The 14975-nt window shown below is 42.0% G+C and overlaps 1 protein-coding gene across 4 annotated transcripts in view; it reads left to right on the plus strand.

The window, feature by feature from the left end:
* Nucleotides 1-14975, plus strand: part of sash1a (SAM and SH3 domain containing 1a) — a gene marked incomplete at its 5' end in the record, with an annotated part of 160138 nt that overhangs the window by 103660 nt on the left and 41503 nt on the right. For 3 of the 4 annotated variants that reach the window (XM_083934040.1, XM_083934041.1, XM_083934043.1), the window contains one exon: nt 14578-14706. In XM_083934040.1, coding sequence (XP_083790166.1) covers nt 14578-14706 — 129 coding nt within the window. Of the gene's footprint in view, nt 1-5669; nt 6319-14577; nt 14707-14975 lie in introns of those variants that run through there. The other variant, XM_083934042.1, reaches the window with a different exon arrangement.

Raw genomic sequence — 14975 nt, forward strand, 5'->3', positions numbered from 1 at the left:
TTTGAACATTTCCAATGAAAATGTTTTTAAATTGTTGTCAGCGGTTATGTTGCTACAAACCGCGAGGACCTTCCTTTATCCTCGCTGCATCTAAATTCCTGCATCACATTGACACCCTCACAGGATATTGTCTTCTGTGGGCGCACGTATGCATCCTTGGCGTGCTTTCTTTGACATTGCCCCCACATCCAGAGCGTCATACCGTGCATTGTGTGAGCTGTTGGAGATGTCTTGACAGACAGTGTGTGTTGGACTACAAACAGCTTGTTATCACAGGCACCCCATACCCCAGGCAGACCTTTATCTCATTTTCTGTATCCATTTGTTGTTGTTCTCCGTGTTCTCCCTGTTGCCCATGCATATCACTTTGTGTTTATCTCACACTGTCCCAGTTGTCTTCCTCTTCCTTTCTTTTCTCTCTCTCTCCCTCTAGCCTCAAAGTAGTCCCTGCGTTGATATCTGAAGTTTCCCCTAGCTTTCAAAAGACTCCAGTGTTATGGTTGACCGCCCTATGAAAAGTAATACCTAGAGTACATAAACAGCAAGCGCCAGGCATTTCATTATTACTGCCTCAAAGCATTGTTTTCAGTGGAAAGACCAGTGTGTTGATTTAATTTAATGAGTTGCTTAGCTGGGGGAGGGGACCAAGGCAACAGTAATTAGTTGTCATGCTAATTGGGTTTGTGTGATAACTCCCACACAAGGCTCAGTGGCGCGTGAAGCACTGAGGGGCTGGCCTAGCCACCTACTCATCACACACACACACACATTTTTTTGCACATTGTAATACACATAAACATGCAGATATGCACACACATATAAAAAAAAGAATAACAAATGCTCACATCCAGATTGGTTCAAAGAAAACGCCTGGGGATTGCCAGGCCTCTGACCCATTGACTAAGCTGAATTAATGATGTGTAAATCTTGATCCCAATTAATCACAGAGAGAAGGTGCACTGTGGACCTAGAAATAAGGGTTCAGGACAATCGATCCAATTAAGCTTTGGGTATAAACCTGTATATGTGGATTTGAAAAAAAAGGAGGAAAACTAGGGGTAAGGCAAATGTGAGAGTTTATTGTGACCTATATTTTATTTTCAGCCTCTGAAACCATCATAAAAAATGTGTCTAAAATTAAATAAGATTTACTGGAAAAGAAGTGACTGCATACCATCCTTAAGGCATTAATCACTATAGACGTTTATCATTTGGTACCTTCACAATCTACAGGATACATGTTGTAAAACTTTATTTTACTAATATACAGGTATGTGGTAGTGCTGTGTGGTCATGTATACAGCATTCCTTAAGTGTGTTGCTGGTGCCCTTGATGTTTGTCCACCAAGTTGTTAATCGCCTCTGGCAGCATTGTTAGTGACTCCCCCAGGGGCTATTTTTAAGGCCTGGGGTCACTGACCTCCAGGAAGGGTCACTCTCACTATCAGGGGAGGTCCAGCCACTGCTATGCTTTAATGTCATCTGCATTCATTTTCTATCTCTGTCTCCTTTCCCCCCCAGGCTCACTGTCTCTTTACCTCTTCTTCGTGCCACCTTTTAGTCCTAACAACAACTAATTATTTTATCAGGGGGAAACATAAAAAGTCACTTCAGCACTGTTACACACATACAGGGCTAAGCAAAAGCATGACTTTGAGCAATTGTGCTAACATATTCTCCAAGCTGTTTCTAACCCTTTCATTTTACTATGTAATGTATAAAATAGAAACATTCAAACAAAGAACAAAGAAAGTCACAGTTGCTCATTTTCCCATCAAGATTAATTGAGGTACTTAAAGCAGTTCAGATCTCATTGTTCATATATAACTGATCCATTTTGACCACCAACTTTTAAATTTCTCCGAATGCAATTTTAGAGCGAATGTCAGTCTCTCCATGTTGTAGATTTCGTGAAAAATCCCTTGCCAGTCTTCCAGTGTCGGCGCGTTGGGTTGGAGCATGTTTCACTATTTTTACATCTACATCATAATATAACTTTTATCGAATACCAATTACCATTATGTTACCAGACTGAGAGATTCCCCTGCAATATTCTAACTCCTCCCACACCTTTATCTCCTGTCTGCCCCTCCTCTCTATTCTCTCCTTTCTCGGCTCTTACCATGCACCATCACCCCCATGAGTGTGTTTAGGCACACTGCCCGCTTTCGTGATAATCTTGCAGAGTCATCTTCAGTAGAAAATGAAACACTGTGACACACTGAAATCCAGGGCAAGTGTGTTTATAGAAAACCTGCCATCTCGGTGGAAGTTTATCTTTAACATTAGTTAGCCTGTGGGAGTGTTTGAGTGGTAAACCACAGGAGTCGGTGGGAAATTAGTTGATTGTTTGTAGACACCTACAAGAAAGGCAAGCTCTTCCCTGAGATTATGTCTTGCCCTGACCTGTTCTTTATTAGTTCTTCCTGTTCCTACCTACTTCTGTAAATTGATTCATTGCCAATGCTGATTCAAATCCCTGTCCCTAACAGGATTGTTTTTAACTGATTTATATTGAACAAATAGTCACAGACATCATGACCATGTGCCGAATTGGCTTTGGCATATAAAAACTGCTGATATAAATGCTTCCTGACTCACGTCTACTCTAGAGGTTTTCCTGTTCTGTCCCAAACCTGATGACAGAGTAATTTTCCTCCCATCCCTCAGGAACCCAGCAGGATCAGCACAGGAGAAGAACGCACGATAAGACAATAAAGTACCGTTAAGTATTAATAATAGGTAGGAGAAGAGATGAAAGAAGATAGATGAAAGGCAGTGAAAGTGTCAAAGTAAGTTTCACACTTAACTTCCATCACATTGTAGTCCAAGTCCTGAGGCTTTCAAGACTCTGTTCAAAGTAACCCTATCTAGCAATTTATATTCATGACATCATCCTTTTCATCCTATATATTATGAGAACCGTGAAATAAGTTTAGCTCTCACATCCTACTTTCAGGACAAATGTATTAACATTGTGAATTGGTTGCAGGCGACTTCCCTTAGTGTTCATATGCTCCAGATTTCTACCCTTATTTCTGACCAAATGTCACATTTTGAGCAAAGAGCTGATTAAAGGAGACGACTCAGACATGTAATATATTGGCAATTAGCTTATAGTGGAATAATTAGCATGTGACTTTTGTTTCCTTTCGTCTGGCAACATGACACCTTGATTAGTGGTTGTGGTAGTAGTAGTGGTAGTGTGAAGAAAGAGGGGGGAAAGTTGGCATACACACACACACACACACACACACACACACACACACACACATACCAGCATAGTGTTTGAGTGTGCACTGAGTCAACAGGCTTCCTGCTCACATTGATAGTACAGTTTGACCCCTCTGTTTGACTTGTGCCAGGTGGGGTCACACTGTCTCGTAATTGGGTAAGGGGGATTTTGGCAGGAAGAGTGTTTGTGGTGGGAGTGTGTGTATGTGTGTGAGGGGGGGCTTCGAGGGGGAGGATCAGAGTAGTCATCATTCTTTAGAAACAGAGGAAGACTGATGGATAGACAGCACAATGATGCAATGGCAGTATGGACACACACACTAGCAGTCTTACCAGTTGCTGCTGCTGTCAAAGAGGTTGCAGATGCGAGGTCAGCAATGCAGACCCCCAGGTTGACAACTCGCTAGCCAACAGAGCTGCTCTTGTGTGAGCGTGTGTTCTGTATGTTTAGACTGTAAGCAGAATACTGTTGAATAGCTGCCGCTCATCCAGGGGCTGTGAAAGTCATTCTTCACCTACACACCCTTTGAGCAATGATATTGTGTATAAAGGAATGATTTTTGCCGACGAGAAGAGTAATTTGGATGATGAGTTGGATTTCTGGTGCATGGGTACACAACTTTGGTTCAGACCAAGCGGCAACCTCCGGGGCTGAAAAATGAATCCAACACGAAAGTGCCAAAAACTGTAGTTCCTCAAATGGCCACTTGAGGCTGGCTCCAAAAAAGAGTCAACCCCCATAGATCCTCATGTTAAAATGTCCAACTTCACAGCAGAAATAAACATGTTTACAGCCTGCTACAATTTAAAAAAAATAAATAATCAGTTTTGGTCTCTCAAGCTAATTTCTCTGTTCAGTTGTTATATAACTCCCCCATTTAAATGCTTGGCTGCTTTAAGTGACAAGTGGGTGTCATCACAGGTGGCACACATAGACTGCAGGCTTCATTCAGCCCACCAAAGCTCCATCCACACTCCACCTCTTTTCCCATTTTTGGATTAGCTAGGCAACCTGTAAGTCTTGTTTTAAACATAAATGTGTCTATAATTTATTTAATTAAATAAAATTGCACACATATCAATCACGATTGCAAAAATGCAAAGACATCAGTTAAACGTTTGGGAGCCTTTTGCACCCTGCCTAACCCACAACATGCCTCCTGTCGCATATCTCCATGCACTACAGGTGAAACTGTAGCTTTGGGGATTATCGTGTAACTGATAGCCTTTTACATGGTTACAGGAAGGAATGTGTTGTTAATGTTTTTCCTGCTCTGTTCTTTTCACTTCGGTTTTATTACTTTTAAATACATGTTCTGATTCCATGTGGTGTTGTAGGCTGATCTGGTAAACAGCAGGTGAAGCAGCATTTTAGATTGGCTTGAAACCACAGGGAAGGGAGCCGAGCGTGGAGCTGTGATTTGAACCATTAAATCTGGCTCTCTCTATCTCTCATCCTTCTGGCATCTGTCACAAGACCTGGCAGCTGTTGCAAGTCTGAGAAAATGTGCTTTCGACAACAACATGGAGAATCAGAGAGTCTCAGGACTTCTTCATTACAATAGAGCAGCCTGCTGGCGGGGCGTAACAAATGACTGATCAGACAGGATCGTTGTGCAATTTCATGCTTGTACATAACACGTTCTTTTTATCTTATGTATTCAAATGAGATCTGCATCATAGAGGATATTTCTGTTACATTGTATACCAACTGATTTGTGAGTGTGGCAATGCATAGACAACAGTAACTCAAATTAAGTAGTTACAGTCACAGTCAAAATTTCATGTTATTTTGTGTTATTGTTCAGCATTTCAACCAGATTTACGCCATGCTAGGGCACAGTATGCATCGCCCCCTTAAAAACATTTTTCCCATGCGCTTTTTTTGTTTTTCATACAATTGTGTGGAGAATGTCCTTTGTTCACAGTCCCTATTCAATGCTTGCTGCAGAGTCCTATTTGTGGAAAGCCCTGTCAGCATGAGATAACAAGTTTTCTGGGCTGTTAAAAAAAACCTTAAATGAACTGCACTCCTGGCTTTTAGAACATATACTGATCTCAACAGAACTATAAACTCACTATTTAAAAGTTTTCAAAGAAAGCAAAAGGGACATACAAACATTAAGTAGGGTCTGACCAATGAACACAGGCGACTTTTGGACATTCACATGAGTGTGATGTTCAGGGTTTAAAACAAAATATAAAATAAATATGGTCATGATATGAATAACTTTTCACATGACTTAAGCTACTACTGATATAGGAATCATTCCTCAGTGGTTTGAGTTCATTCCTGGCCATTGTGCCTCTGACACTGGACAAGTGCTTTGTTTTTTTTCAGCTGTAATGTTTTGTTGGGAGGAGTGTGTGGGGCAGAGAGAGAGAGACGGCGGGTGAAGAGAGGGGGAGGCGCAGTGTTTGGAGGATTTGCTCTGTGCTCCGGGCGTTCGCTCACTCGAAATGTTTAATGGGAATAAGCTTATGTGTTCACACTCAACCAGTTTAGACAGATTTCTGTCAGTCATCGAGGGATTTCAATAACTTTTCGGAAACTTCTCTCCCACTTGGACAACATTTCCCCGGTGTAGCGGTTGGTTTGTGCCCGTGCGCGGATCCGTGCAGTGGGGACTGTGGAGGGAGGCAGGGAACAGCCCGCAAGGAAGTTTTCAGACCTGTTGTGGCTTAAAAAACAACTCAAGGCCGCTTTTCTTTCCTTTGGCGTTTTTTAAGTATTAAAATTCGACGCACGAGTTGTTGTGGGAGTTTCCAAACATGTCGGCACGCAATTTATGCGCTAAACGTCGGATCGTGCCAAGCAATGTTGGAGCCTTTCACCGGTGCGTCAAGGGCAACTTTCTCTAGGAGCAGCCTTGGCACCCACATCTCGTTTATTGCTGTGATCAGGCCCCTGTCTGTGGGCTTGGATTCGAGCTTTGCACCAGATTGGTCCGGCAGAGCACAACATATTCTAACGTTATGGAAGGGGATCAGGGGACCGGTGCGCCTTCTGATGAGCCCCGGGCAGAGAGCGCTGCTGGGTCCGACAGTTTTTCCCAACTGTGGACGGACGTTATGGGGATGCTGGTAAGTTTTTTGGGGGGGGGAGGGGTGGCACGACCATAGACTGACATCATAGGCTCACATCTAACTGAGAGTTTTCACCCGCTTCCTCAAACTTGACACTGATTTGCCGAATGAGCGATTGTGTGTAGCCAACTTGTCGCTGCATGCAAATCACGCATCAAAAAAACGCATGCGACTGGTGCCCTTTATAGGCCCGAGTTCCAAATCCACGAGCACTCACATGTGGTCCGGGACTTAAGTGGTTCAGTTGGAGCCTGCTGATGGCGAATTAATTCTGTTGAATCGGTCGGATCTCAATGCACACAGGAATCGAGTGAGAATATGGTATGTTGCACGTTGAACGATCAACTCTTTGTGTTTGTTTCTGTGTTTTGTTACCTTGGCATTTGCTGTACTGCCATGCTATATTGTTTCAGTTAGAGGAGCACAGTTTGCTATTTTTAAGTATCACATGCTTTTGTTGCTCAGGCCTCCGGATGTGTTGTGTCTGTGTTGGAGCAATGATAACAGTGCCAAACATAAAACTGCTCATTATTAAAGATGCGTTGGCCTCCTGAAGTTCACCTTAAGGTTTCTGAGATCCTAGACATATGCTGTGGCTATCAGGGAAACAGTCACTTTAAAAAAAAATATTGATTTGCATATTGTAAGTTAAGTCAAATATCCCACAGTGTCTCAGCCCCCTTGTTCATAAGAGATTGAGTGTGTTCTGGTTTCTTTGTAAACCACATTATCTCAGTTCAGGGAGTCTTATTTATCGTGCCTTACATGTCTGTGCCTTAAATGCTTGTGACTTTGGAGATGCTGTATATTGTAACAATGCCTTTGTGTTTGGCTGTAAAAGCAGTCTTGATTTTATAGGCCAAGGGGTCTGATTGATCTGCTGACCAAATGTGTTGCAGTCACTTCCAGTCTGTTTAAAGACAGAGGTGTTAATTTGGTTTGGTCTGGCACTGAAGATGTGAATTGTGTGTGTATGTCTCCACATAGAAGGGGGTGGCTGTTCTGCCCTCTGACACTTTGTGGGAGGCCTGGCTCCCAGCCAGGCCATTTATACAGATTTATTGCTCTTGAGGCAAATGTCTGCAAGGCTGTGCTCATCTTTCACACACACACACACACACACACACACACACACACACACACACACACACACACACACACACACACACTACAAAAACAAGCTTTTTGAGCTCTTTTGTTCTTGACACATGTGCGACATGCACCCACCTCCACCTAATTCCAATATTTTATGCAATTATCCTTAACATTTTTTCAATTTGAACCAGTTGATAATATAAATGAACGTGTCTTTTTCTGTATCATAGATTTTTATCCTGCCAGTAAATATCCTGCAGCCCTCATCTGAAGTTATTTCAGAATCATCAGCCATCCCACCAGCAGGCGTACTGTAGCACACACCGATATTATTTCCAAATCACTGATCTCAGCTTTTGTTTGAGTCATGTTCCGTGTACTGTATCACTTTGCATGTCTTCAGTCTTGGGAAGGCATGGATAGCTGTGACCATCTTATTTTCCGACAAAACTATACTGGAAAGATTAGAAATGTGAAAGTACGGAACTTGATCGTTTTTCTTGGCTGCTGACAGTGTCTGCTAAAGAGTCAGTTGTCATACTAGTACTAATGAGAAACATGACAGCGCACAGTACTCTGTTGATTTCTCCATAAGTGAATGGACTTTTGCCGATGAGAAGCTTGCAGGTGTAATTTATGTTGATATAATAGTTAAAACATTGTCATTTCTTTGCAGTTTTATGAGCAACTGTACAATATATTTTCACTGCTCTAGAAATATATCTTAAAGTGATTTATTCATTTATTGGCTTAAATAGTACACAGATACAATACAAATTAAATTAAATTCTCTTTGTAATGAGCATTATTCTTTATGAGATGAATTTCCTGAGTACAATGACTGCCATCTCATCTCAAAGCAAAATGCTTCTGCTATATATAACTGCTGCCCTATGACTTTCAATGGCTTTTGTTTTGCTTGGGAACCTATATGGGAATGCCCTTTAAAGTTTAAGTTTGCCCCAAGCCTTTTGACCTAACTTTAACTTACTGTTACAAATGTGTTTTGTCTTGGCTCCCCACACGAGAGAACAGGTCTACATACTTTAAGAGCTAGATATCCACCCTGATATAGATCTGGTCAACATATTTACTATACTCCTGTCTTTCAGTGATTACGATATGTTTCAGCACACATGCCAAACACAAGAACTACTCTTAACACTCAAGTGACAGCCCAGATAAAAGTTAAAACAGCCGATGGCAAAGAGTTTTTCCGTGTAATAACATCTGCATTTGCACCTTCAAAATAAGTTTTCATCATGTAAATCAAAGGGCACTTCAGTCTGCAGTCTTTTTTTTTTTAGGGGGCCTAGTCTTTGAGGTTAACCATACATAGCAGCCTGTTGCGGAATTTGTTTAATAAGAATACCTAAGTAAGCCAGTCATTTATTTGTGGTTGAAGCCGAGTAAATAGTACTTGAGCTAATTAAGAGTCAAAGGCACTTTATGACGGAATGGTGCAGGAGCTATAGCTGGTCTAAGTGGTCCGATTTACAGATGTCTGAATGGGTATTTGCTTCTGGTCCCACCAAACTTTTGGAGACGGAGTGTTTTTCCTCAGACCTGAACTTCCTTTATTGAATGTTAAATGAGCCGCATTAAACTCGCCTGACTGGAAACCAACAATTTGGTATCGGCGTAATGTGTTGTATGCTTCATTTGTTCAGACTTTAAGATCTATGTAATAGTTCATTCCAGTCCTTCTCCATTGCATCTCCTTTGGCAAATTGTCTACGAGTCTTTGGGGGTTCAGTTTTTAATCTGTATTTCTGAATACAATTTAGAGGAGAGATGCAACTCAGATGTTAGAACATGCCTTCACTCAGGGCAAGCCTCTGATTGTGCTCCTTCTTCATCTACATTAATTGATCACAAACTTAGACAGCTGACAGACATCCATCCTCTCAAAGAAACTCCTCACCTCGCTTTTGCTTGAAAGGTCATCTTGAGCCTTTTGGATATATTTTACTTGCCTGCAGGGAATCCTCCTCTGTTTGAAGAGAGTTTTGTGGTGTTTCACACTATGTGGGTGGAAGTTTTTGTCCATTTAGAAAACACTGATTATGTACGAGACAGCGTTTCTACTCTTGACCTAAGGATTGGATACCGCTCTTGAGACATGAATATTGATTGTGTCTGGAAAACATATGGTTAGATGAGGTGATCTCTGTCCTTCCTCCCACATAGCACTTCATAAGGAGTGGCAGCATATGCTCCAATCCTTTTCTTCCAAACTGTAGTGAGCTAGGCCACTTTTTTTAAAAAACACCCTCTGTCATAGCCTTAGTTTTGTCTATTGCTGCCCATGCCAAATCGGCTCATTCCTTTTTTGTTGTCCCTCGCTTACTCACTTTTGAGGTTGCACAGAGATCTGGCAGGTTTCCTCTGTTGGGACGGTCTAGCACTGTTCCGCTCAGGCCACGGATATCCTCAGGAAGCCCTCTAAAAGGAGGTGGGCTGTGCCCCCTGGCCTCACCTTCCTCGACAGTCTTCCCCCTCTGTCTCCCATGGCCAATACTATATCTTTTAGTCAAACTTCTACTGTGTTTTGTGGAATTCTCCACTACAGTGCATCCTATATTTACAGAACTCCTATTGTTGGGTGATGCAACATAGCCAATGAGCAGCACCTTTTTCTTTTCATCCACCTGTCTTCACTTATCTTTTTCCACCTTTCTCATATCTGACTTAATTTATCGTTCTCCTTCTGGGCCGTTTTCTATGACTGGTTGGAAGTACAGTGACTCTACCAGTTCAGGAAAAAAAAGTGGATGGTGAAATCTTTCCTGCTGGAGGAGCTGGAACTGGATGGATAGAGGCCTGGGTGGAGTAAAGGATGGATTACTTACTATTACTTTTATGATGACTGTGTGGGGACTGTTGGACAGACAATCTCTAGCATGGATTGGGTTTAAGTTAGTGTAACAATGACTCACGGTGAATGTGGACATTTCTATTGGTACCCTCCTAATGAAACCTTAGTAGAATGCAACATAATGCAAGATGCTGCTTCACCTGTCCTGAGGTTGCGTAGTAAGTGAAAGTGATCACCCCCACTGACGTTCGAAGATTGTGTGACTCTATTATAACCTGTTATTATTGTCGCCAGGCTGTAACAATGGTTAATACCATGTACACTACCATTCAGCCCATTCAGGAATGTAAGCCAAAAGGATAGACCAGAACCAACAAGTTAGGCCCAGGGCTAATGGCTTGTAGTACTTTGGCATGTTTTTCTCTATGGGTATAATAAACAAGCATATTCTTTGAGAGACCTTGCAACATCTAACAAGATGCGGAAAACCTGAATTGAGTGTAACTTGATTGCAAGATTAGTTTTGTGCCTTGGCAGTGATTCCTTAGCACGCACGGTGACCTAAGTTATCCACAGCCAGCATGCAATGTGGAATTTTTTAATAACTTTGCAAGAGATTGCTTTAGTGGAGTGCCATTCAGATGCTCTGTTGTGAATAAATTGACCCTTCTACTGGGGACTGCACAGTTTTGGCAATGTGTATATCTACAATAATGGAAATAGCTTCTTACTTAACTCAAAGTATTTATTTTGTGAAACCTAAAAATGAACACTGAATGTTATTGCATCATAATCTGGTGAAAATGAGGTTTATTGGTGAGAATGCAAAAACATAATCTCTAGTAGTTAACATAGAGATAGAATCTTTGGGAGCTTTAATTCTAGATATAGTGTAGGGGTTTTAACACAGCACACAGCATTTGCTCTTCATTTAGACTGATGTTGCTTTATACTGACTCTGAATATCTGAGGAGACAAACTTCTGTGGTAGCAAGAATGGCAGAAATACCGTGACTAATTGATTTAGCCAGCAGAGGCTACTGGGTCTGCATGTTAGCATTCTCATGCATGCAACCATGCTGCCTTTTGTGAGCATATATGAGCATTTATGGTATGTTTCCCTTACTAAAGCTGAGGAAATTCGGTTTGTTTTCCATGAGAGACATATTCATATCTTGGAATTTTGGGATGAATGCTTAAAATCCTCCAATGCGATCTTAAATTAATATTGTGTAAATCACTTGGTTATGGCTCAGTGGCAATCATATAATCACATTGCTACATTATTTATCCACGGTGCGGCAATACCAGTAATTTGTGTTTTCATGGTCGAACAACATGACACCCACTAAATGACAGTTATTACAGCTTTTACACAGACTCACTTCTCACAACTACTGACAGTATCCCACAGCATTTCTCAGAACCTTTTTTCTGTTTTGAGTTGTGCAAAGTCTTGATGCAAAGATGACATGCAACACAGTTATTTCTGACAAATCAGATGGCTTGAACAGTAAATGTCACATGCACACTCTTTACTGTAAATACACACTAACTCACACATTTGTGCTTGGGTGTTGTTTTTTTGTTGCCATTGTTCCAGTCAAAACTGGGAGTTGGCCTCCCTCACATCCAGGGTGGAGAAGCAGTTACATCAGCATAACTAGTATTAGCCTTCTTTTCAAACATACTGAACCTCCATTAAAAAAGATGTAAATTTATTTCATAATGGTTTTAAAAGTACATTTTAAGAGAGGGCATTGTTCAATGGTTATTAATTTGCCAAGGCCAATACTCTTATCAGGTTAGATAAGCTGTGGGGGAATATTAATACTCATCCTTAGAATCTCTCTTATAGATGCAGACTTTATTCTTCCCAGACTACAGATGTTTTATCTTCCTGTCACCCCACAGCTGCACTAGTCAGTAGCCCACAAATCATCCCTTGTCCAGCCTCCAACCCCGTCCCTCTGCCTGCATTTTCAAACTGGATGTGTGGACCACTGTCAGATCCCTCCATGCTTTTCCATCTACATTCCCACATTGACGGATTCTCTCCACATTGTGCACTAAACTCTCGCTCATCTACTGACATACAGTCAAGCTAAAATCCTTACGAAATAGTTGTTTTCCCTTCTCAACTCTTTCCCTCACCCGCCGTGATTCTTCCAAAGGGATTTTCACTCTCTACACTTGTTTTCACATGGACATACATAACTGTGCAAATGCGGTATCACTTTACAAGTTGATGGTGGAGTGTGAGGGTCAGCTGTGTTGGACCCCCATGAGCTTATGCCACTGGAGAATTGGAGGAATCCCAGTTATCTACGCACACATGACTTCTTGCATGCGCAGTAACAGACGCAGAGCAATCTGAGAAGAGCAAAGCATGTGCAGCTTTACCTGTCTACAGCTGATTTTTTTTCCAGTGTTCCCTTGGGAGATTTCTAACCCTGCTGCTATGACCAAACTAATCTTTGACCCCAACTGGAGAAGCTCTCTGTCAATCAAGAGTTGGTGTGTTCTCAGGACGGGATTCATTCTTGTCTTCCAGATGTGGCTAATAGATCAGCATAATCGTGGCACGTGTATGGTGATTAACCACATCTTTGAGTTCTGTAATGAGAGTGTGCTTTCAATCAGTGTGAGGAATGGAGGGGAAAGCATGTGTCTGTTCAGGGAGTGCTCCCACTGGGAATCTCCTTCATCTTAAACCATATGTCTGGCCAGAAACAAAATTTCTCAAGTAATGAGAGTGGGAGGATAGATCACAGCCAGCCAAACGGGACTTTTGAGACAGAACATGCGTATCTTTCAGTGATGTTGTGTTCAATGCACAGTCAGTAAGTGTCCTTTCATAAACCAATCCACTGAGCTGTGTTGTATACGATTGGTCTGCCTCAGTTTGTTTTGGTCCAATGTTTTTGAAATCTCCTGCTTGTATGTGAGTGCATGCTAATGTGTGTTCACAGGGGCCTTATGCCCATGTGAGTGTGTGTGGCACTCAGATTCACAGTGATCCATTCATTTGTGGCCTGGCACCCAGATAGGGAGTCCGGTTGAGAAAGACAGAGACTGAGAGAGACTGTTCGGACCCTGCACAGTGACTCAATGCTAGCTGTCTGCCTGGCACAGATTAGATCAACGCTGATGAATATTCAACAGTTTGCCATCACTGCCAGGATGGCCAACATTTTTACCGGTGTCGGTCTACTCTCCCACACTCTTTTTAAGGCTTAATTAAAAGAATAAATTCATTTAAACCAGCCACGTCAGTGATGCTAATATTGCTTTGTTTGTTTGTGTGCGTGCATGTGTCGGTGCATGCGTGCATGCGTGCGTGCGTGCGTGCGTGCGTGCGTGTGTGCGTGCGCGCAATGGCAAAAGGTGTTCCTGGCACGAAGCGGAAACTACCATAGATGCACTTTTGAGTATTTTGTCGTGCAAGAGTTGGATTTTGCATGTAGTTCGAGCAAGGGGCCTGGACCCCCCAACATTACGCCCCTGGCCCGATTACCTCACAAGATAGTCATGAAACTTTACAGGTGTGTAGATCAAGATGGCTGACTTGTTTCATAGAACCCAAGTTTGAACCCACAACACTATTCTTGTTTCTAAAACTAACAGTCTTCAACATGATATCCAAAGAGTACTCTGTTAGGTAAGGTCTTTACTGTTTGGAGCACAGCTTCCTCCCTCAATCCTAAACACGTCTTCCACACAAAGACAGGAACTGTGCTGATCTAAACTATAGCTAACCGGAAGAGTGTGTTGGGTTTTTGTTTCGGTAAATGTCTGAGGAGGTAAAGGGCATCCTTGATATGAGCCTCGATAAAGACAAGCTGGATAAAGACACTGAATGGGACTTGATAGATGGAATAAACTGTCAAAAACATGCAAACCTTCTATTGAGGGGTATTTTTAGGTTTTTCTGTTTGTGTGGCCTGTGTCACTAGATTGGAAACAGCACATGTAGCCTCTGTTCATGTGTGTTTCCCCGCGCCACCCTTAAGTCATGCCAGGTTTACCCAAATGCATGCTTATGAGTACCTTTTATATACCACTAATTGTAAGTGTATGTGACAGTGGTTTCATAAAGTTGGGCTGTGCTTTACATAGAGAGGATGGAGGGGGGTGTTTTAACATGGTCAGGCATTCTCTTTTCCTGAAGCACTAGTGAGATGTTGAAAGTGATTTTCTTTTGTTTCTATATGAAGTTTTTAAGGGATTTACCAAATTGTCCAAATTGGCAAAGTAATTTTCCCTTTGTTGAGGAAAACATCACCTTTTCTATCCATGTCGTACTTCCCTGGCTAAACCATTTCCTCTCTTCCTCTCTGCAGGATGGTTCTCTGGGCAACATAGATGACCTTGCACAGGAGTACTCTGAGTACTACAACACCTGCTTTAGTGACGTCAGTGACCGCATGGAGGAGCTACGCAAACGAAGAGTCTCCCAAGAGCTTGACATGGTAAATGCAAACACACACGTGAAAGAAAAAACAAAACTTGCGTAGAAACATGTTTTGAGCAAAACCAGCTGTCAGCTAAAGCATTTCTCGCTCTCTACTCACTTTACATGCTTCGGAATTGCTTTGGACAAACCAATTTTTTTTGCAAATGCTTTAATAATGACCATAAAAATCCCCCTTTTAGAGCAGTCTCATAGCTTTTACACAGTGTAATTTCCACAGTCTTAGCCAACAACCTGGCAAGGAACAACGGCGACGGAACAAGCCTG

The sequence above is a fragment of the Echiichthys vipera genome (assembly GCF_963691815.1).
Source record: "Echiichthys vipera genome assembly, chromosome: 19".
In the NCBI taxonomy this organism is placed as follows: domain Eukaryota; kingdom Metazoa; phylum Chordata; class Actinopteri; order Perciformes; family Trachinidae; genus Echiichthys; species Echiichthys vipera.